General features: G+C 40.4%; 1 protein-coding gene across 1 annotated transcript; it reads right to left on the bottom strand.

The window, feature by feature from the left end:
* Positions 1 to 9,292: 9,292 nt before the first annotated feature.
* LOC125453061 (protein shisa-2-like) lies at positions 9,293 to 24,015 on the bottom strand. The gene is made up of 2 exons (XM_048532120.2): positions 22,630 to 24,015; positions 9,293 to 12,114 (listed from the first exon to the last, which is right to left on the bottom strand). Exons 1-2 carry the CDS (start codon positions 22,961 to 22,963, stop codon positions 11,552 to 11,554), a joined length of 897 nt encoding a protein of 298 aa, XP_048388077.1. The 5' UTR covers positions 22,964 to 24,015; the 3' UTR covers positions 9,293 to 11,551.
* Positions 24,016 to 25,222: the final 1,207 nt, after the last annotated feature.

Here is a 25,222-nt window from a genome sequence, read left to right as displayed (position 1 = left end):
TCTCTGACTTGGGTGTTGTCCTGATTTGAAATTACAATTTTAAAAAAGAAATCCTCTTAGAGGAACTTAAGATGTTTTAAATTTATTTAATTATTGAATGTTTTAAATTAAGCACCTGTTGCCGATGTGAAACACTAACATAGATGCAATATAGTTTTGTCAAAGTGACATAGAAAATATATTGAACCCTGTGATATTATATGCCTCCGAAGGAACAGGGCTGCCTTTTTCAGTGTTTGACTCAGAATGAAAGCCATTTAAAATGCCTGTAATGGAGGAATGAGAAGGGCCAGCTTGAAGATTCTCTCTCCTGCTTCAACAAAATGCTCCTTCCCCCTTCTCAAAGTTATGGCCAAGAAAGATCAATTCAAACATTGCTAAAAGGAGATAAGAGGTGCTGCTTATTATCTTGTACTCATCAGAACCAGGACACAAGAAACAGATTTTGCAGATCGGGGTTGGTGGGGAGAAAAGAGAGAAAGACCCCACTTTATACAGAATGAAAAGAAGGTGCTGATTGGTTGGGATGTCATTGGCAGAAAGTTGCAGCAGGAATAGTTAACTGCCAGTCTTAATTCTTAGACCAGGCAGGTATTTGAATTGGTCAGGGTGTTGCCATAGGAATGTATCACAGTTTGACGGACTCACTGACCCTGTTTTTTTGGAAGAGGTGCCATGTATGTACAAGTTTCTTTAGCTTACACTTATACCCTTATGTTTTATATATGTAGCTTCCAGCACATAGAAATGCATCACATTGTTGGCCTGGCTGATGATCTTAAACTGGTTACCAGTGTAGCTCTTACCACAATCCAGATTATTTAATAAGTGATATCTAATAGCAGAGTCTCATCTAATAGTGGATAGATCTTTGAGGTTTGCCAGGATGGGCGTGCAAAAATAATTTGAGATACTTCAGACAGTGAACCTGAAATTCTTAACCTACTGTTAGGAAAACAGTAAGAAGCATGGCCGACATATGACTCCAAATTTGCTGCAGTGTGGTTAACCTTTATATGCCTGCTAAAATGTCTAGGAAACCACTCAGTCTAAAAGGAGTGAAACCAGAAGCACCACCTGGCATTAAACAAGGCACTGGAAACACCAACAATAAACCCAACCCTATCAAAGTATTAACATCAGCAAACCTTTGGAGAGCTGTTACACAGATTATTTAAGCTGTATCCTAAATGCATTCAGAATCATTCTTTGAGGAGAAATCTTTTCACTTAGGATGGCGTTGGGAGTCTGAAACTCAGTGCCTGAGTCGTAAAAACTCTTGTATCATTTAAGGAGTATTTAGGTATCCATTTGCATTGCCATAGACTCAAGGTTATTGACCAAAAGTTAAGAAATGAAATTAGAGCAATTAGAGGATCTTTGTTGACTTGCTGGTCCAAAATGCCATCTCCTGAACTGCAAATGTCTGAGAGTCTGCAACCACCCTCCCCCCACCTTTTCAGCTGAAGAATCAGCTAATCCTCCCAGCAAGTACCAACTGGAAGAAGTGCCTAAAAGAGGAAGAACACAGGCGCATACACAGCTGTTAGACTGGTAGCAAGCGGCTAGGAAATCAGTGGATGAAAATCCTGCATAACCTAGCCTTCATGCCATCGTTGTAGTTGATAGCAATACTGGATGAGTCCGATCCCAGAAAAAGAAACCTGACTTGATCAATCGTGTGTTTAATTATCACAATTGGTTACCACAGGGGTTAGTCACAAATGTATTTTCATGATGCTGCAAATGTTCTCTAACAATGGATCATGAGTTCATTATGCAAAAGGAGTGTCTTATATATGACTGATATCTCTTAATAACTATTTCCCAATATTAACCTTTTACAAATGTTGAATTCCAGAACAATTCCACTCCAATCGCAATTCTTTCAGGTTTATTTAACTGACTTTTTTCACAGTTTATTTTCCTTCAATTGCAGAGAGGTAACTTTGCAATTCCTTTCCAAATCTGCTGGCATTAACCCTTCATGACTCTGATAGCCTCATCTATTTCAGTTTTTACAACGTGAAGATTTCAAACCAAACACTACTGAGTTGGAAGCTTCAAAAACTGAAACATGCTAAAAGTAACTGTTCTCCATTACTTGAATTACTTGAATACTTGACTGTTCCAAACTAAAGATGGCTTTCTGGTCTGTTGTAAGCTTGTTTGTATAAATGTCCCATGCAATAGCATTACAGCAGCTCTGTCAGGCACTTAATTGCAGTCATATGCTTCCTTGGAATTGACACACATTTCCAAATTACTTTCTGATGTGTTATTAAAAATTAAACTTGCCCTCCATAGTGTTATTTGGCGCTAGCACCATGCTAAATTTTAAATAAACTGAGTAACTCAAACTGGGAAATCCATGAGGCACTGGGGCCATCGGCAACAATAGAATTATATTCAACCGCAATCTGAGACTTCATGGCCTAGCATATTCCCCCACTCTACCAGTACCATCCAGCCAGGAGCGCAGTCCTGGTTTAAGGAAGAATGTAGGTGGGCATATCAGGAGTAGCACCAGGCATAGCTAAAACTTAAAGTTATCAACCTGGAAAGCTACACTATACAACTACTTGCTCACTAAAAAGCAGATCTACAGCATTGTGTGTATTTTAATGCTGAAAATTTTGGTGAGGGGCTGCTATGCCGAAGCTTCTAGATGAGCCAGGCAATGCAGACAGCGATATCCTCATTTCTGTACTTAACTGCAGTTGCTGGAAGTTTCTGTTAGATACATGCTTTCACAAAAAACAATAACGTTGACCTCAATTTTGTGGTAGGAGTAACAATCAGTTTCACAGCACAGCACATTTGGAATCAGTTTAGTGTTATAAGAATCTTACTGAGAACACCATTCAGTAACTGAGGGTGGGAACTGGAGTGTCTTTCCCAACTCTGCATTGAAGAAATAGCAAGTGCCAAGCGACATGTAAAAGAGTTAAGGAATCCCACAGACTATAAATCAGATGTAAGCTTTGTAATCCAGTCATGAATAGTAGTATACAGGTAAGCAACCAATAAGAGAAAGAGGCTGCATGACCATCCACCTCCCCAATGATGGATGAGCCTAGCACATCATTGCAGAGACAAGCTTGAGGCTTTTTCAAACACCTTCAACCTTAAATGCTGGGTAAATGATCCATCTCTGCCACTCATTGGTGCCAGTGTTAAGCCAACTTGATTCTTTTGACATGGTATCAGAAACAGCTGATGACACTTGACACTGTGCTATGGTCCCTAACAATCTTCTGTCAATGGTATGAAGACCTCTTCCAGTATTAGCTATGCTCCTAGCCAAGCTGTTCCAAGGCGCCTACAACACTGGCATCAACCTGGCAATTGCCCAGCTATGTTCTGTCTAATAAAGGACAAGTCCAACCTAGACAATTTATCATCCCAACATTAGCAAAGTAAGATTAGATTCCCTACAGTGTGGAAACACGCCCTTTGGCCCAACAAGTCCACACCGCCCGTTGAAGCATCTCACCCAGACCCATCCCCCTATAACCTACACACCCCTGAACACTACGGGCAATTCAGCATGGCCGATCCACCCAGCCTGCATATCTTTGGAGTGTGGGAGGAAACCCACGCAGAGAGGAGAATGTGCCAACTCCGCACAGACAGTCACCCGATGATTGAATTGAACCCGAGTCCCTGGCGCTGTGAAGCTGCAGTGCTAACCACTGAGCCACCATGCCGCCCTGGTGGGGGTCATTGACAGTTCTATTGAACAGCACATGGCACTAATCTGCTCAAAGATGTTCAGTTTGGAATTTACCTTAGCTACACAGCTCCTGATCTTATTACAGATTGGACATGGGAACATAGGAACCAAGTCCATAGGACCCTTGTGCCAATTTCTTCCTCTTGCAATAAAGGTCAATATATAATTTATCTTTCCAATTAGGAAAGATAGTGGCATGCTAGTAAAGTCAGGCTAATATTCTGGTGATGTGGGTTTAAATCGCACCAGGGCAGAGATATTGTGAATTTTGAATTCAATATAAATCTGAAATAAAAAGCTAGCCTAATGATTACCAAATAACCATTGACCATTATTATAAAACAAAAAATTGTTTCACTAATGCCCTCTAAGGAAAGAAATCTGCCACCTTTACCAGATCTGGCCTACACGAGACTCCAGACCTACAGCTGACCTTAACTACCATCTGGGCAATTTAGAATGGGCAATAATTGGTGGTCCAACTGTGACACTCATTTCGTGAACAAATAAGACAAAAAATCCTTACGCTACTTGCAGCTGAAGCAGAACATCCAGGTTCTTTTGAATACCCACCCTTTCACTATTTAAAAATTACTCTACATCTCCATTCCTCCTACCAAAGTGAATGACCTCATACTTATTCACATCCACCTGCCATGATCTTGTCAACTCATTCATCCTATCCAAATCCCTGAAGCCTCATTGCATTATTGTCACAACACATGTTTCCACCTAATTTTCTGCCGTTTGCAAACTGGGAGATATTATATTTGTCTCCATCCAATACATGGAAAAACTTGTGAATAGCTGAGACTCAAGCACTGATTCTTGCAGTACATCACTAGCTACAGCCTGAAAAATTGAGAATGACCCATTCTATGTTTTGTGTCCCTGAACCAATGCTCAATCCACATCTGCATGTTATCTACTATGACATGAGCACTAATTTTGTTTATTAACCACCTCCGTGAGAACTTACTGAAAGCCTTCTGAAAATATCATATCCATTTGTTGCCCATGATCAACTCTGCCAGTAACATCATCAAAAAACACTATCCGGTTTGTCAAACATGATTTCTGCTTCATAAATCCATCTTGACTTTACCTGATCAGATCATCACTAAGTTTTAAATCATCACATTCTTTGTAACAGATGCTAGTATTTTCTCCACTACTGACCACATTACAACGGGTCTGTTGTTCCCCATTTTCTCCCTCCATGCTTAATAAATAGCAAGGATCTATTTGCAACCTTGTATTTTGCAAGCATGATTTCAGAATCTATAGAATTTTGAAAGGCGACCACTATCACAATAGCCACCTTTCAACATTCCTGGATTGAATCATCAGGTCTCAGGGATCTGTCAACTTTCAGTCTTGATAATTTCTCCAACACTATTTTTTAAATTATTACTAAGTTCTTTCAGTTCTTCATTCTCGTTGGTTCCTTGGGTCTCTATTATTTCTTCTATCTTCCTCCAAGAAGACAGACATAAAAGTAATTATTTAGCTTCTCTGTCATTTCCCTATTTCATATTAAAAATTTTCATGCCTCTGCCTGTAATGCATGTACATTCGTCATTGCCAAACTATTCATTTTCACATATTTAACAAACGTTAATGTTTCATTCCTACGTTTCTTAGTAGTTTACATTCAAGTTTTTAAATCAGTTTTTTGATTCTCCTTTGCTGAACTCTAAAATGCACTCAATTGTCAGGCATTCGACTTCTTTTGGTAACTACAGAAGCCTCCTCCTTTGAGCTAATACAATCTTTAATTTCTTTAGTCCAGACATGAACAAAAGAGCTGAACTCGAGAAGCAGAGACTGACATTAAAGACTGCATTTGATTGAATGTGGCATTGAGGGCCCCAAACAAAACTGCAGTCAGTGGAAATCAGGAGGAAAACTCTCCACTGATAAGAGTGACGCCAAGCACAAAGGAAGATGGTACATGTTGGAGATCAAACATCTCCAATCCAGGACATCTCCACAGGAGTTCCTTCGGGTAGTATCCTTAGGCCAACTGTCTTTAGATGCATTATGAATGACCTGCCCTTCATCATAAAGTCAAAGTGGGAATTTTGTTGATATTTGCACAATGTTCGGGATGATTTATGACTTTAGATATTGAGAAGTAAATATCAATATGCAGCAGGACTGGAGAACATTCAGATTTGAACTTATAAGTAGCAACTTACATTTGTGCTGCATAAGTGCCAGACAACGACCATATCTAACAAGAAAGAATCTAACCATATCTCCTTGGCATTCAAAAGCATTACCATCACTGAATCCCCTACTATCAACATTCTAGGGGTTACCATTGACCTGCAACTGAATGGGTCCAGCCACAAAATCCCTCAGTAACACCTTCCAACCCATGACTTCTACTACCTAGAAGAATAAATGTAGCAGATGCATGGATGTACACCACCTACAAGTTCCCCTCCAACTCACATATCATCCTGACTTGGAACTATACTGGAAAGCCCTCCCTCCACAGAGAGTACGTTATTCAAGAAGGCACCTCACCACCACCACCTCAGAGACACTAGTGATAGGTAATAAATAATGGCCTATCAGCAATGGCCACATTCTGTGAATAAATAAAGAAATAATTCTTATGGGACATCAATGATATCAAGAGGTTTAGGTGCTTTAACTACCTACTCCTTTACTATGCTGATACCGACAGCTGCCACTGTCACCTGTGACTTGCTCTTTAACTCTTCAAATTGTTTCAACAATAATAATAATTAAAGTTCTATTCTCTGTGATGTAAGAATATTCCACAAACCTTATCATGTTTCACCTGATTTGTACAGTTCAGGCCAGGCATACTCAGCTACATGGTAGCTTCTCAACTTTATGTTACATTTCATGGCATACTCCGTTGTATCTGTTACTCCAAACATAAACTATCTCTGTAACACAATTCCATAAGGCTAAACTTTACTGAGAGATACATAACATATTGGATATCTTTTGAAGATATAAACTAGAAAAAGAACGGTAAACCAATGTATGATAACAAGGTGTAGAGCTGGATGAACACAGCCGGCCAAGCAGCATCAGAGGAGCAAGAAGGCTGATGTTTTGGGCCTAGACCCTTCTTCAGAATTTATTCAGCAGATGAAAATTTGAGGTCACAAGCTACAAGGCACAAATTATTGTCATTACTTAGTTTTCTTTTAGTGGGCATAGGCTGACTGGCCAATTCTTGAGATAGTAGGAACTGCAGATGCTGGAGCATCTGACATAACACTTCTGAAGAAGGGTCTAGGCCCGAAACGTCAGCCTTCCTGCTCTTCTAATGCTGCTTGGCCTGCTGTGTTCATCCAGCTCTACACCTTGCTATCTCTGGCCAATTCTTGAGGCCTGATTGTCCTGTTGCAACTGGAGGTGGCTTATTACTCTGTGAAGCTCTTCCGAACCAGGGTCAGACAGCTCGGGCACCCCTTTACCAACCACCTGCTGCTTAGCTGATGACACCCTCATGAATTTAAAAAACAACTTTTCAGTCTCCAAAAATGGGACCAAAATGGGAAAAGTTTGGAAAATGCTGTTGAAGACAATTTCCAGCATGGAAATATTCCTGACAAAACACCTGATTGTGTAGAAAGTACTCTCGTCAGAACCAATTTTCACCCCAGGGTCATTATGCCCCTCATGTAAACCCTTGACAACCCACCCAAACCTCTGGATCCCTAATAACTACTGTGCCAGTTCATGGTTCAGCAAATCCCACTCCCCTTGAGGCCCCCTGAAGCCATCGTGTCAACCCATCAGCCTAGTCGTTCCACACTAACTCACTCAGTTTCCATCAGTTGTAAGCCCCTGAAGGCAAGTTGGAATGAAATGAAATACAAAGATGAAAATGAAAAATGTAAAAACAATCTCCCATTCATGAAAGTCCCATCAATCCTTTTAAATCACAAATGATTGATCTCTTTTAAAGACAAATTTCTCCCAGCTTATCCACTGAAATATTACTGCTTTTGGGAAGCTGCTAAGCATTCATAGTGCCTTTATGAAAATGTACACAAACAACTCTTGGAACAGCGAGAATAATTTTTTAAAAAACTCTCACTGACACCATGGCCTTTCAAATATTATGACAGCTATGCACAGTTATTCCTCCAGTCAACAGCCTTTAGGTCTACTCTATAAATTTGTGACTCCCACACCAATGGGGTAAAGCTCTTACTGTAGTGTGTTTGAACACAGCAGTGAGCTTAAGTTGCCTTGCTGAGTGCAGGTTTCTATCATGTGAATCATACCCCGCCCTTTTTCTCTGACCAGCAAAATTTGGGGAGGTCAGAAATGGCATGCGTTGTTCAATCTGAATGCTGTCCATTTTGCAAATTCCAGAGCTTCCACAACTCTATGAAAATCCAAGCTGTATCAAATTAAACATGAGATAAGAAATTATGTTGCCACATAATTAACTGTTTATTATGAAAATGTAATTTTTGATTCTGGTTCAAGAAATACACTTAAATGTCTTTTGAAATATTACAGACTTGGCTTACAGAAACAAACAAAATGTGTACTTGTTAGCCTTTGGGAAAGTAACTCAGTTTCTCTTTTTTTGCAATATCTCTATGTGATAAAATGTACATTTCCATATTACAAAAATGCTGCAGTAAAGACTTGCACCTGAGAGGGGTTCACAGAGCAATTATTGAGCGTAATGTGAAATGCACACTGACCACTATGGTTCATGAGGCTCTGTACCTTTATAGCAAGTTGGTCTAACTTTCTAAATAAAACAGAAAATTGGATCAAAGCCAAAATAGTTGCTCAAGTTCCAAAAAAACTAACAGAAGCTGTACAGTCTCCTGATCCAAGAATTTCCTGTTCATTTTGGGTTAACTCAAAAGACTGTTTTACTCACTGATCATTAATCCATGAGAGGATGGCATTCTAGCATCGTTATAATCTGAAATACTACCTTTTCCCTGACTTTTCAAGTGACCACAAACAAGAATCCAAAGGTGCAGTGTGATGGAATATCAACATATGATATCCAAAGATACCACAGCATCCAGGTTTGACTTCCTCTCTCCCAGCCCCACTACTGATTTCACACATTGTTGTGTCTAGCACATGCAACTATTCTAAAACCTGGAAAAGGTTGGGATCAGAAAACCACCTGATGGCTCATTGTGCATTGACAGGGTACTATGGAGAACAGAAGGGAAAATGTGGAAAGATTTGAAAATTCTTGAAAATAAAGAAGAAAAGAATGGGCACTCATATGAGCCCTCAAGGCTGAGGTTCCATCCATTTATTTTCTTCTTAGATTTTCTCTACGGGGAAGCATTATACTGACATCAATCGGAGGATAGGAAAACCAAATTGAAGGTGAGCTTTAGAGAGAATGGGAACTGCAGATGCTGGAGAATCTGAGATGGCAAAGTGTGGAGCTGGATGAGCACAGCAGGCCAAGCAGCATCTTAGGAGCACAAAAGCCGATGTTTTGGGCTTAGGCCCTTCATCAGAGATGAAGAAGGAAGGGTCTAGGCCCAAAACGTCAGCCTTTGTGCTCCTAAGATGCTGCTTGGCCTGCTGTGTTCATCCAGCTCCACACTTTGTTATTTATGAAGGTGAGCTTTATACTTCCAACACCCAAGTGATGACCGGAAGGGCAGCACAGTTATAAAGAGCTGCCATGTGGACTGAACTGTTCCACTGAACAATGCCACACATGTTGAGGACTACTGGTCAGAGGTAGAAGTTTTATTTTCACTTCTATTTTCAATAATTCTCTAAAATACAACCAGGAAAGAGAAAGTTGTCCACAGAGCAACACATTCTGTTTATAACTATGGCTGAATGCAAAGCAATTAAGGATGACATTACTGAATAAATAATTAATTTTCAAATACATGTCATATAACGTTCCATCAGCAAGTACAACAAATTCCCTGGTGTGCAAGTTATTTTTTTTATCTTCTTTACACAGATCATTTGTATTCTTTTGCATAAAAGTTATTTTGTTTGCATAGTTTTCACAATCAATGCAAATATTGAATAGATGTTTGGATACTTAAGGGATCAATCACATTGTCTTAAAAATGGTAAAAATTGATTTTATAAAAATGAATTTGTGTTAAGAAGAATCTTTTGACTGATGACCTCCACATCATCAGGATTTCAGCATGTTTCACAACAAAAGCTGAAATAAAGTTGAGTATTGAAATTATGTATTAGTCTACATTTCATTCATATGGCAAGGTATTCCAGTGTAAAAGTTGCTCCTTCATAGTTATTTGTACAACTTCTACTACGATATCAACCAATAAAATTAAGGAAGTACACTTCTGCAACTTGCATATCACATTTTACAGTATAAGTTTAAAAAGGACTAACATAGGTGCTCTCTTTGAACCTCTTTTGTAAAGTAACAACTATTCTCAATATGTGAACATTCAAAACCAACCAATTCTGAATTAAACGTCCATTTGTGGTCTACTGGTAGAGGTTCCAATAAATACAACCAGCATAAGTAAAATCCCTGGTACAACTTCTGAATTATTTGAAATAAATGAGAATGAACTAAATACCTGATTTCTATGGAAAATTCTCAGAATTAATGGGGAATGATGGCTGAATTATATTCATGGAGCCATGATTATGGAGCTGGAAACTGACGCAATCTCACCATATAATTAAAATTGAATTTCAGGTTAATTAACTCTTACACCAAAAATTCAAGCACATTTAGTTGGTGTATGAAATCACAGCAGACATGGACCCCTTACTCTGGAGTGAATTTATTACAAAACTATCAGAGATAATAAACTGATTGTGGCACTTTCCATCCTAACAAATAGATTGCTGTTAGCAGAACTGGCCATGTAAAGGTGACGACTTTCCATGACTGCATTCAAGCTGTTAACTAGCTTCACAGTTAAAACTTCTAGACAAAATTGCTTAAGATTCAAATACATTTTTCATGAATATCTATAGGTATTTGCATTTCCTTTGTTTTGGACTAAATTGTGATCCTGTACAACAAATTTAAATTTGGAGTATCCAAAATGCCCTTGTTGTCTTAACAGGAATTGATTGGTTATTTCTGGAAACAGCAGTGTAGAGGTGTGCCAGTGTGAGATACTGACAATGAACACATGGTTTTATGAAATGGTACAGTTTTCTGTATCGACGGAGGGGCATGGATTTAGAGACAGTGTAGCATCTTATAAGAATAGTTGCCTATTCATCATAGTCAATAGGCAAGACAATATTTAAATTACCAATCCCACTCTGAACTTTAATGTGTGATCATTAGTGCAGTCACCCTGTCTGCTCTAAGCAATGGAACAGAACCAATTGCATATACTGCCACAATCATCAATGAGACAGAACCGACCAGCATAAACTCATCATTGGGCAACAACAACCAGTGTTATACCCCCAATTCCGAGCCTGTTACAATACTCACCAATCAAGTGCTTCCAAACCACAATTGAACATCAATGACCATCAGGTACTCCTAATATCATTAGCTAGGCAGCACTAACCACCAGATATTCCCAGAGCATTACCTGGGCAACACTAACATCAGATACTCCCAGGAGCATTAGCATGCCAGTGCTAATCACAAATATTCATAGGATCATTGCCAGGGTAGCAAATTTAAAAACATGTTTTCATTGTACACATAATGAAATTTTTTTTGCCATCTCATTTGAGATAAAGTTGACAAACTAATTGATTTCAGAAACTCAAATTGAGTTACACTTCTCGCATTTTAAGGAAGAGACTTCTCATAGTAGATATTAACAAAAATTGAGAAGTATCTTTCTAAACAGTTACTGTTGTATACATCATCTGTTCAGTATTCCCACTAACATGAGGGAAGGGGGTCTGCATCTGTCGGAAACCATTCTGCAGTCCATCTATGTAGGGAGGAGTAGGGGTCATTGCCAAAGAATCATGTTGCACAGCATAACCCAAATATTGAGGGTGTAAAATCTGAGCCTGGTGTGGCATAATCTGTGGAGCTTGCTGGCAGTTCATCACAGAGAAATTAGGTGGCATATTCAAGTATATATTATTCATTGTCCCTTCTGTAGGCAGACAGCAGTTTGTCTGTGTTCTTAGAGGAGGGGCCCTGGCCCCCGAGTTGGCACTGGAGCTGGAGCTGGCAGCAGTGCTGGATTGCCTGGATGAGGATCCTCTGGGATTGCCGGAACTTGAAATCATCGGGATCGTTTCCATGAGGCGATTTTCCATTGGAGCTCTGCTCTGTTGTGGTTCCTCCTTAGGCTTGAGACACCTGCAGCAGCAGATTGCCACAAATGAGCCCACGATGACAAAGGCCACAAATACAGAACCAACAATGAGGAAAGGCACGTAGATTGGAACTGCAGGGAAAGAAACATACCATGTTATTAATGAGCAGATACTACTGGAGAAGAGTTACGAAAGGTACAGTCGGCAAGCGATTCTGAGTACGTATGCCACCAGTAGGCCCTATATGCAAATGATTAACAATAATACCGAACACAAAGAATTAATCAGGTGGATGCAGAAGTACAAGGGTACAAGTATATTGAGCCACCACATTGTGTTTTACGTCATATTTCCATCTATCTTCTACAACAATTCGAACTATACCTGCCTATTGGAACAGTGGTAGGGTGACAGAGTGGTCCTTAGACACATTATTATTTATGCAGAATTGCTGCATTTCATGGAAGGGCTTCAGGAGCAGAAGTAATTCTTATAAATGTGTTACTACTTGATCAGTCTCTGAAATGGGCAGGTCACATGGGCTATGTAATTATCTGGACACTATCACCATCCTGTTTACAGGTAGTGAAGTACAGCAAGGTGCAACATAGAAATAGATCATTGGGCCCAACAGGACCATGGCAGTGCTTATGCTTCACACAAACCACCTCCTACCCCTCTCCAGCTTTCCCTAAAAGCGTAGCCTTCCACTCCTTTCTTTCTCATGTGAGTACGTATCTTACTATTGACTGTATTTATGTTACCTGCCTCAACTACTCCTTGCGGCAGCATTTTCCACATTCTAGCCATCCTGTGGGCTAAATAAATTTCTCCTGAATTCCTGCCTGGATTGGTGGTTAGCAAGACTCAGGATGTAGCGAAGCAGACAGTAGAGAAGATGGAAAATCATATACATCTGTTGTATTTTGTCAAATATCCTGTTACAACTAGAGTCCCACTCCTTGAAATGGAAAATGAATTAAAAAGCTAGTTGAATATTTACATATTTCTTATTCATTTCTCACCTCATGAAACATAGAAATAGAAATGATTTTAGAAATGAACTTCCAATGTTATTATTCAAACATTTAACATGTTTTAGATGAAGCATACTTCAGAACGAAAGTGTACTAATGTTTAATTGGTTGATTTTCATCCCTAGAGCAAAACAAGTTTGATAAGAAATTTCTGCTCTATCAGCTGCGTAAAACAATCAAACATTCCATGAGCACACTAAGGGGAATGCATTATGCTATCCTTAAAGCAGTTCATCAGTGCAATACAAGGAGTGCAGCACACTGTCTGCAATGCAGTTCCCTCGCTGAGGGAGCGCATTGTGTAGTCCCCAATGCAGTTCATCAACACACTATGGGCAGCACCTTACATTGTCCCCAATGCAGTTCACGACCACACAGCAGGGAAAGTATCTCCAATGCAGCTCGTTGATTTGAAGTCAGAAGTCACGCGGCACCAGGTTATGGTCCAACAGGATTATTTGAAATAAAAAGCTTTCAGAGACTGATGAAGGAGCAGCACTCTGAAAGCTTGTGAACTCAAATAAATCTATTGGACTATAACCTGGTGTTGTGTGATTTCTGACATTGTCCACCCCAGTCCAACACCTGCACTTCCACATCATGGCTACCATTGATTTGAAGATTATGCTGAATTCTATTTGACTTTAAGAACATATTCAGACTACTGTTCAGATCAGATATATATTTGTTACCCATTTTGTGTAACCTTTCATATCCATTTCCATGCAACCTATAGCTGCTGCTCTGAATCACAGTCCATCATTTATAATTCCCTTTTCTACTCCTTTTTTCTTTCTATCTTGACCACACCACCATTCCTTTCTCCACTCCCGCACACTTTGCACCCTACCCCATGGACTAATCGCTTACCCAAACCAATCATTACTCTTCAGCTCCCCTACTCTCTGGTTGCCAGCACAGATTTCAATTTCCTTTAAATAAGAGCAAGTGCCCCTCCTGGCATAGGTCAAAAGGCATACAAGTTGTTCAAGTAAGGAGTGAAATCAAACTGCTCCATTCTCTTTTTTTGTTGACCTTCTCACCACAGCAAACTCACTTTCAGCCCATTAACCCAACTCACCATCCTGCACTGTACCATCAGATAATAACCCACAGCCCTCACCACACTTTCCTATACAATGGCCAACATCTTAAGATCATCTTGAAGAATATGTATAAAATGTGGCTTCTTTTGGCTATTAGCTCTGTATGCTGTGTTGCCTTTCCCATCCACCCATTCAGTTCATCTCCAGGACCGTAACAATAAAGCCAAAAGAAATAGGTACAGACCATTGGGCCCTTGAGAGTGCTCCGCCATTCCATACGGTCATGGCTGATCCCACATTCTTCACATCCATTTTCTCACTTTTTCCCTATAACCCTCAATTCCCCTAACAATCAAGAATCTGTCTATCTCAGCCTTAAATATGCACAACGACTCTGCCCAACAGCTCTCTGTGGTGAGAGGTTCCACAGATTCAAAACCATCTGAGAGAAGAAATTCCTCCCTATCTCTGTCTGAATTGGTGCTCCTTAATTCTGAGACTATGCCCTCTGGTCTTAGACTCTCCCACGACAGGGAGCATCCTCTTAGCACTTACCCTGTCAAACCCCTTCAGAATCCTACACATTTCAATGAGGTCACCTCTCATTCTTCTAAACTACAATGAGAGGTTTCCCTACCTCTTTAATCTTTCCTCATAAGACAATCCCTGCGTACCAGGGACCATCTTAGTGAATGAGAGATAACAAGGTGTAGAGCTGGATGAACACAGCCGGCCAAGCAGCATCAGGGGAGCAGGAAAACTGATGTTTCAGGTGTAGACCCTTTTTCAGAAATGAGGAAGGGGTAGGGGGTTCTGAAATAAATAGGGAGAAAAGAGGAGGTGGATAGAAGATGGATAAAGGAGAAGATAGGTGGAGAGGAGACAGTCAGGTCGAGTAGACGGGGTTGAAGCCAGTAAAGGTGAGTTAGGGAGGGGATAGGTTGGTCCAGGGAGGATGGACAGGTCAAGGAGGCGGGATAAGGCTAGTAGTGAGGAGATGGGGGTGGGGCTTGAGGTGGGAGGAGTGGATAGGTGGGAGGACAGATAAGGGACGCAGGTATAAGCTGGGCTGTACCTTCTCTGACCTGCCTCCAATGAAATGCTACTTTTTCTTAACGCGATCAAAACAGCTCTTGGCACTCCAGGTGTGGTCTCACTGGCACGTTCACAGTTGCAGAAAGACTTGCCTACTCCAACCTCCTTGAAATAAGGGCCAACGTTAGGGCCATTCTGAATACCTGTTACACCTTCAGCACTGAAGAAGGGTGATTGGATCCAAAATGTTAACTCTGCTTTATCTTCACAGGTGCTGCCCAGACCTGCTGTGTTTTCTCAGCAATTTCTGTTTTCACCTTTCTGTGAACTGTTTGTAGCTCCTTTGCAACCTGCCCTTCCACCTATTTCCACTTGTCAACCAAGCCCACTTACCATCTTGCTTGAATCTCTGTCTCTCTCTAATATTTTCACTATCTCCCCAAACCCCAAGATTACACCAGCTGAAACCAATCTTATCCAGGCAGGATATACAGCAGGTGATAATGTGCCTGTGCTGACAAATTGCAAACTTTATCAATAGCGTGCACAAAGGTTAAATGTGAACCCCTGAAAAACTGAGAGATGGACGATTTTATTTTATTTCCACCATCTTTCTACAGCTGAGCATACTCCACTAGCCTACAGACAATGCTACTCTTTAAGTGGCAGAAGCTACAGTTCAAGTTATTTTTTCTCCTCAACACATCTATTTTGTTTTATTTTAAATCTGTATAGATTCTGCTTCTGACAGTAAGAGTTCATTGTGTGCTTTAGTGTTAGATGTTCTTGTAATTTCTTTGTCCTTTACATGACAAATTAAATTAAAATCAATTTTACCAACTCACTAGCTGGTAGGCATAATTATTTTCCCTCGACCTTCTCTATTACAGCTCAGCCACAAATTCTTTGTTCTATTTATAAAAACTTTCTCTTGTTCTCAAATAACCAACACCTTTTATCACTAACTCTAATGCCATCATCGTAAATGTCTTATGTTCCCTTTACAGTATCTCCAAAATTCTAATTGTAACATAACCAATAATTTTTACAAGTTTAGCATTGCTTCTGTGCTACTGTCAGCTGTTCCAGTTCTGAGGCATGGAACCATTCTTGCTGCAAACAACACTCCACCAAGGGCTCAGAACAGCACGAGTAATTGTGGATTAGAGCCAGATCTAGGATTTCAGTGACTAAATGAAAGTCAATGAACAACGGTCCAGCTTAATAAAAACTACTGTATAATCACATTGGAACAGGATATTGGAAAATATTGGAATACAGGTACTGAATGATCTTTGGCTGCCAGTCACAGTAAGTTGAATGAGAGTGATCTGTGAGAGTTGTAAAGGGGCTTTCACAGATGTGAAACAAGACCTGAAGATCATTGTCACTGCTATCAAACATTCTGTTTAGTTTACAAGCTCACATGTCCTGTTAGATTCCCGGTGTGTGTTGTCATAGAAAATTCTTATGCATGAAAGGAATTATGGTACACTGTACATGAATGACATTTATCACACAGCTATAATTAGCTTTATATTTTAATTATATAAGTCTTCATGCTTCAGTGGTAAAGTTGTGTTATTAACATTTTTGGTGTTTTACCCAAAGCAGAATGGCCTGCAAAAATGCCTATGCTCCAGCTCTAGTGAATGGCCTCAATGCCCAGTCCTCAAAATGCAGCACAAGTAATATTTTTACTTCCAGTTATACGACACCATGACACCTTACAGAAGAAATAGGAGCAGAAGTAGGCCATTCAACCCATCAACCAGTCCAACCATTCAATAAGATTGCCACTGATCTGCCTCAGACCTCATCACCTCTTTCATTCTACCTCAGCATTGCCCTCAACTCCCTGAGATTTCAAAAATCTATCTCCTCTTTAAATACTTTAGGAAGCATTTTAGATATTTCAAATAACTACTTTAAAAATACAGTGACAAGGTACAAATGTAAATTGCTTCAACAATTCCCTACAAATAGAAACGAATTCACTGAATACCTCATCTACTGTTTTTCTGATGAAGAAATGTGCACAAATGAAATAAAGGAAAGCAGGAAAACATGTGTGTTCCATTCTGTATCAGTTCACTGCAAGTAAAGTGGATTCTGTGTTTAATGCCAGTAAGATTTGTACTGCAGTTTGATATATTCTTGTTTGATGAAAGCATAGCGGTATAAAATACTTCAGTAGGGTCAATGTCATTGGCACAAATCACATATTTCACTTCAATTCAGCATGAGTGCAACTACAATTTTATCCTTGTATCTGAGCAGTAAAAGACAATAATAACAAAGGTGTCAACCCACTTTTTTTAATTGGCAGCATTTGGTCTCTATTTTAGGCTGCACCCCATGATTTTAGATTGTCTATATTAACACATTTTCTTAAAAAGGAAATATGCTAGATATTATATTTAATAATAGTACTTCAGCTAAAAGAAAGCATCTGTTGCCCAAACTAAATAACTTATCCTAGTTTAGCTAACTTAATTGTACTTGGACTTTTTCTTTGTCCTCTTCAGTAAAGGAATGTCACAGTTAGAAAGTTATCCATTTTACTTTTTGCATCTAGAGCGCTCATAAAATCATTTCCCAGGTTTAAAGAAGAGATAACTGTCACTTGCAACTGCACCAGGACTTTATCATATCTCCAACTTTAGGAGGTTCCCCCTATACCAGTTGTGACACTTTCATTTTTCACATCGTCTAAAACGTTATTCCCAATTTGGGAATCTAGGTTGTTTTTGTATTTGGTTATGCAAAAGTAGGTTAAAACATATGGCAGTTATAACATTGAAGGGCAAGTATGTCCAACCCATCACATAGCCTGCGTTTCACAGGTTCCAGCTTATTTAACATTGTAATGGGTGCAGATTTTAAAACTGTATGTCTATATGCCTGACATTCAATACAACTGGGCTATAAATGAATTTCAGTTATAAGCTGTGCATCTCAAGCTATGGATCTCTGCCATTACGAATTGGATTGAAACATATATGAATATTTTCATTAATGCCCTCTTTATAGCCTATTGAAAAGTGGAATGCTGTTGACTTCTTGTGGAATCTATTTTGTAAATAATACTGTTGACTAATAGTAATGTTCCAAAAAGAGTAAAAAACTATTTCTGTTAAGATAGCTTTCTTTAATGATTTACTGCCACTTTTTGAAATTGTTAGCTGGTTCTCTCATAATGTTTTGCCCCTGATTTGACAATCACAATACTATCTCCACAATAAGCAAGGAATTTCACTGGGTCCAAGTGTCACTGCTACCAGCTGTGGTTATCATGAAGGACTCTCCTTCTCAACCTCTCCCCTTCCCTGAGGTGCTGTGGCACACAGGTTAAACACCACCAGTATCTCTCTTTGACGGGAGAGCAGTTCCACAATCTGATAGTTCCATGCAAGTCTACACTTTTATATTGGTGTGTTCCTTTATCAGGATTCAATGGACTCAATTTTCTTAATGACTGTGATTCAGGAATTCATAGAATCATACATCACAGAAGGAGTTTCAACCCACCAGATGTGTGTCAGTTCTTCACAAGACCTTTCTAATTAATTACACTTTCATGGTGATTCTTTTGATACTTGCCCAAGAGGTATTTATTGAATACCTTTTTGGAAAATACGATTGAATCCCCTTTCACCACACTTTCACACAATGCATTCCGAATGACAACCTGCTAATATATATAGCCCAGAACTGAACACGATATTCCAGCTGAGGTGTGACCATTGTCCCATATTTGCACAGTTTCTTTCCAATGGTAAACATCACAGAATCCTTTCACAGTCTTCTGTTATTGTTTGCTACATTTCCATGTTGCGTTCCCTCTGCAAACATTAAACTGATCACCTGTATGCCCAGAATAATTATATATACCAAAAAGAGCAGCAGACTGGTACTTGAACAAGGGTGAACAAGGCAATATACATTCCTACAGTCTGCATGTCCCTTAGCTAAATTTGTATCCACACTGAGCATCTAATCCCTGAACTTTAATGTTAAGTACCTTTGGAAAGTTTATATACGCAAGATATCAAGACTTTATTATTTCATAAATGATTCAACAAATAAAACATCTGATCAATGGATTTTCAAATCATTTTAAAAAATAGTAAGACCTATGGGTGACATCAATAGTAATAGTGTCATGATGACTGACAGACTGCAATTTTAATCAGTGTGAGCTGATTTAAAGAAATATTCAAAATGCTAAATGTTTCAGTTGAAAACAGTTTTGTTACAGATAGGTGGTCCAGGACTCCATTTAAATAAAACATTTCGACAGACCCTGACAACCAGCAGGAACTTGAAATACAAAAAGAGTTTACACTAGCTCTTGTTTCATTCAAATCATAGCAGACTGGCACATTAGTGTATTCCTTTCAGTGGTGATAAAATCTCTTTTCACGGTTCATATTGTGTTGATGGGAAGGTGCTGGTGTTGGACTGGGGTGGACAAGTTCAAAAATCACACAACACCCAGTTCTTCAAGTGAAGAAGGAGCAAGGGTGCGAAAGCTTGTGTTTTCAAAGATACCTGTTTGACTATAACCGGGTGTCGTGTGATTTCTGGTCTTATTGTGTTCAATTTCAGCAGCTGAGTCATTTCAGCAATGTAAACATAAAGTGCCTGCATACAAGCACCAGCCTCCATGATCTGAACCAAATATGTTCTGGTGGAAAAACATCGTTTCACCTCATCAGCTCATCCAGACTTTAATTCCGTTTCCAATAGGCAAAATGACATTTTACAAACTCACACATTATTCATTCTTTAAAGTTTCTATCATTAATATCATAAATAAACTCCAAAGTCCAAGTTCCTATTTGAACATTCCCCTCCCTCCAAAATGGGCACATGGATGGGGTGAATACCCATGATCTTTTCCCAAGGTGGGGGAGTCGAAAACTAGAGAGCATGGGTTTAAGGTAAAAGGGGAAAGATTTAAAAGGAATCTAATAGGCAACTTTTCTGTAGCAGTGGGTAGACATATCTCTCATTGTCTTTGCTTCCACCAATACGCCTGATAAAATGTTGAAACTCTTAAGATACATCTGGGACATTAAACTTTTGTCCCCACACTAACATGCATGCAAAAGGATAACGGCTTATACAGATATTTCCTTAAATCTTGCAAGAGGACGATCACGCATGATCCGTTGTCACTACAGCTTATTATATAACCACTGCATTAAGCACCTAATATTTTTAGCCATCTTCTGTTTTCAAATGCCAATAGATGCTAGAAGCGTATTCAGTGACAATAAAGAAAGCTCATTCTTTCATTTTATATATATGATTCAAGTATATACCATCGGAATAATTATAAAACAAAGGATTATAGATGCTGGAGATCTAAAAGCAAACCAAAAAGTGCTATAGAAACTCAGCAGGTCCGGCAGCAGCTGTGGAGTGAAGCAGAGTTAATTAGCTTGGTGGATCATATCATTCAAAATTCAACAAAATAAAAAGAGCTTGTATTTTGTGAGTGAACTTTCACTTTCCAGTTGCATGCAGAGGTTCAGATGTAGGAATCGAATATACGTGCGCCAAAAATTCTCAGTAAAACCCCGGCTGGATCAAACAGATACTGACACCAAATGCTACAATTAAACGAACCCAACATTAGACAGATGGATTCGTACTTGACAACATAACATTTTTAAGCATATGGACATTTCAAGAGCTGTTCCACACAAGGGAGCGAATCCCAAGCGAGTTAAAACGATGCAGCTCTAAAATAACTTGTCGTTCCGCTGGGGCTGGAAGCCATGGGAAAATTACGGTGCCACGTTATTTATTTTGTCTGGTTAATTTGATGTGTTTTTGTCTGGATGTTTTTGAAGCCTGGTTTCCGATCACTTGTGTGGTCTTTTAATCCTTCTGAAATGCGCCGTTAAATAAATTCCAATAATCTTCGTGTTATTATTTAAAACAACTTGGGCAACGCTTAACTTTTCGTTAATACTGAACCAACAACTTCAAACCCGAAGCTTGTATATTGCAATGTGCACGTTTGGAGGAGAGAGGACCTATCACCTAGGATCCTGTTTTTCTCACAGACACACGTGTGCACCTCTGTTAAAAAAAACTGTCAGCATTAGGCCCTCTTGTGGCGCAGGGGTAATGTCCCTAACCCTAGATCAAGTGACCTGGTTTTAAGTCCCACCTGCTTCAGAGGTGTATAATAACATCTGTGAACAGTTTGATTTGGAAAAATGCAGTTATTTACTGTGCAGAGAAACATTAATTGACAATGTGAATTAGCAGCCATAACTAAATTACTGCGATTGGTATTAACTTGCCGCGTAATATTGACCGCACAACGTGTGGCCACGATTGGACTTCTCTAACATGTACCCGCTGACCTCGCTCTGAGCAAATCCCCGTCATTCTGCCTGACTTTATGAGCCTGGAGACTCTGTCAGGTTGGTGTGGAGCTACTGTCTCCAATGACCAGGCCGCAATGCTGCTGAACACTGACTGCAGCTCCCCTCTATTTGTCTGGGAATCCCCTCACCCAGGTTTCCCACCCAGCCTGTATGTAACGATGAAACCCAAGGTTCGGTCCTATGATTTACTGCAGTAACGCAACTGTCTCTCCCACGTACTCGGTCTGCAATGTTCTGTAAACGATGTGATTCTGCCAGCGATAGTGTCTCGGGGTAAAGGGGAGCGTTAGACAGGAGAGGAGAATTGAGAAAGCAAATGACCTTACAGAGGAGCAGTCTGGAAAGGCCTTCTTGTTCCGAAGTCCAAGTTCCTATTGGAACATTCTCCTCCCTCTAACATCGGGGCATGGATCGGGTGAATATCCATGATCTTTTTCCCGGGGTGGTTGGGCATAGATTTAAGGTAAAAGGGAAAGATTTAAAAGGGGCAACTTTTTTCAGGCAGAGGGTAGTCCATGTGTGGAATGAATTGCCAGAGGAAGTGGTGGAGGCGGGTACAATTACAGCATTTAAAAGGCATCTGAATGGGTACATGAATAGGAAGGGTTTAGGAGGGATATGGGCCAAATTCTGGCAACTGGGACTAGATTTATATAGGATATCTGTTCGGCATGATCAAGTTGGACCAAAGGGTCTGTTTCCGTTCTGTTTATCTATGACTCTACACAAACTGCTTTAGCAAAAGACTGAAACTTCCGAAGGCACACACTTTTTGTTTGAAAACACCAACTTCTGAACATTAACACAGTCAAAAGAAACAGAAAAAAAATCCACTTTCTCTTCTTTATACAGTGTAGCCCCCATTTCATCGTGATTTATATTATTGGAGAGAGGGGTTTAAAGGTTGGAGCAGCCAGAAACGTAAGCCCTTTTATACAGAATTGAGAGTTTTACAACAGGGCATTCTGTTCAACAAGTCCATGCTGGGCTTCATATTCCTAATCTGATCTCATGAACCCCTGTCTATTGCGTTTCTGTTCACCTAGGTGCCCTTAAGACGCCGATCTTCGCACGTTGCTTTGTGTTTGGACAGTATTGCGGATGTCGTGTGGCCTTACCTGCTGAGGAGTTAGCGCTGTCCGTGCCCTCGCCGCCGGCCTGGGCTCCGCTGCCTCCAGCCGGTTGATCGTTGTGACAGCGGCCCTGGTCGAGTCTGGCCTCAGTACTGGAGCAGCAGTAGCGCAGGGAGCAGGAGCCGCAGCAGATGGTAGCCGAGCCCGAGTCGAAGCGCTCGGGACACTGAAAGCCTTGGTGCCAGCTCCCCTGAGAATCCAGCCAGCCGTGACAGTACTCTCCGCTGGCACTGGCCGGAGTTGGGGCGACCACGAAAGCAGCGGCGAGCAGGAGGAAGCTGCCCGGGAGCACCCTGTAACTTCTCATCATCAAGCCCATCCCCGAGTGACCAGGAACCACAGGGTCGGGTCAAACAATTGAAACGGGCAGCGAAATACGATAAGGAGCCCTCACACAGACTGCCCTGCTTCTAAAACATCTTGATCGGTAAGTTCTGGAATCAGTAGAGAAAGCCACAGAGATCCCGACATCAGACGCAGTCTTTAAACAACAAAGCAAACTGTGGGGAAGCAGATTTCGTTCCCCATCTTCATCCAAGCGGTTCACGGTGAGATCCGATTTAGTTGTTGGTTTCGATAGAACAAGCAAGTGACACTTTCCACTTTGCCAACATCTCCGCGGCGCTTCTTAACCCGGAGCAGTCATAGGAACAAAAACAGCAACGATTTTGTTGAGGAAGAAACGAAGCGTCTTTCAATCCGGATATCCAGGCAGTGGACTCTGGCTACTCCCTTTCTGTCTATTGTCCAGCTCCGTATGCAACACTTTTAACTCTTCTTTCTCAGAATTATAATCCGCCGGACCCGGCTAAAAGCAAAGATACAACTGCTACTGCATTTTAGCACAGAGTCCCTCAGCAACGTCTGTGCACAAGTGATTGTCAACTTTCTTTTCCTGAGGAAAGAGAAATGAAACAGAAAGCCCTCTCTGTCCAAAGGCTGCGACTAGCACAGACTCTGGCAGGCTCTCGCCTCTTTCACATCCAGGAGCTTGAAAGCACAGAGGCGAGTGTCAGCCCTGGAGCTGCAGTCTCTGGCTCGGCTCAGTGCTAACAGCTTCCAGCTCCTACAATCCCTGCTTTTCACTATCTCACCAGCAGTCTCCGCTTTACATTATACAGGGCTTGCGCATAGGTCTGAGTCTGCGTGAAAAAAAGTCCCATGGCCATTGGAGTTTCTTCAGTGACCGAACTTTTTGTGCCTGATGCATTTAATTATGTGCCATTTATTCTCCTGGCGAGATTAAGATGTTTAAAATGAATGATTCGCTAGAAATATGTACAATGCTTTGAAAGAGTCTTTGACCACTCTTTGCAGGTAGCAGGGGGCTCAAACATGACGCCACAGCCCTGTTGGTTGTGCAAGTTCATTGCAAACTGCACACAGAGGGGGAGCAACTTTAAGGCGGGTTCACATGGTCACCTCCTTAATCCGGGATCTGAGTTACGTAAAGTTGGGTTTAAGTTTGGAACAGCGTCCACACTGTAGAAAATTGTTACCGGTATTGGTTAAGCGAAACCCTTGGAACTGGAGCGAATGCCAAAAGCTACAGTGCACGGATTTTGTTTTAAATCAGAGGGGAAATGTGCTGGAATTCATCCGTTCAGCACCTTGATCCAGCAGAATCTGTAAGCGAGGTGCGCAGTTCCTGCATTTGCTGTTGTTGCTATGGAAATATTGATATTCAGCAAATTAAAAAAATGTCATTGTTATACAGGAAATGGGACCTGAGTGATTTTCCGATTTCTTTCATCGTTGTAATGTACGCGGCTAATACATTGTTTCCAAAATATGTCACTCGGATGAAGTTATAACTGTTGGGGGGACGTGGCAATGCAGACAAAGTTCAACTAATCGTCCGTTTGCACAGGGGAAGTCCGTTTTCTCATTCTGTTTGGAAGCTGCTGATATGAATCAATGAGACCAGGACAAAAGTATAGTTTGCGGTCTTCCAGAACCAATCCAATCAGTCGGAAGGAGCGAGCAAACTGAAGTTTCTTTCATTGTTGCCTGTGACAAATGTGAGGTCAACTAAAGTTTGAGGACTAATGGTTTCTGGGAATTACAGTAACAGGTGTTGGCTTTTCGGCCCTGTTCTTAAAGATGCTCTGCATAACAAATTATCTGCTTCAATGCAAATTTAACATTTTGGAAGCAATGTTCCGACAATGGCCAGAATTTTTCTCCAAGATAGTTGTACACACTTCTTTTGAAATAAAGAAATTGTTCTCGACTATAGATACATGACTGGGTTTTTCTTAACTATTCTTGCCATTGTATTGGGAAAATTGCCAGGATTTGAGATTTAAAATAAAGGAATAAATAATGAGCTTTTACTTAATGTATACACATTTTTAAAAAGGATTCAATATTTGGAATTTTGCACCAGTGGATCACGGCAACATGCAATGAAAAAGGTTGGCTTATTCATAGATAGCAATGGCCAACTTCATTCAATGAGCCATATCTTTTTGGAAAAGTATATTCATAGTGTGGGGCAATTTTAAAGCACAGATTGGCAGCAGCAAGAAATAAGATTATGCCATGAGTTGTGAATCTCCAAAACTTGCTGATCGAC

This window comes from Stegostoma tigrinum, chromosome 6, assembly GCF_030684315.1.
Source record: "Stegostoma tigrinum isolate sSteTig4 chromosome 6, sSteTig4.hap1, whole genome shotgun sequence".
Taxonomy (NCBI): domain Eukaryota; kingdom Metazoa; phylum Chordata; class Chondrichthyes; order Orectolobiformes; family Stegostomatidae; genus Stegostoma; species Stegostoma tigrinum.
This window is presented reverse-complemented; position numbering and strand designations above follow the sequence as displayed.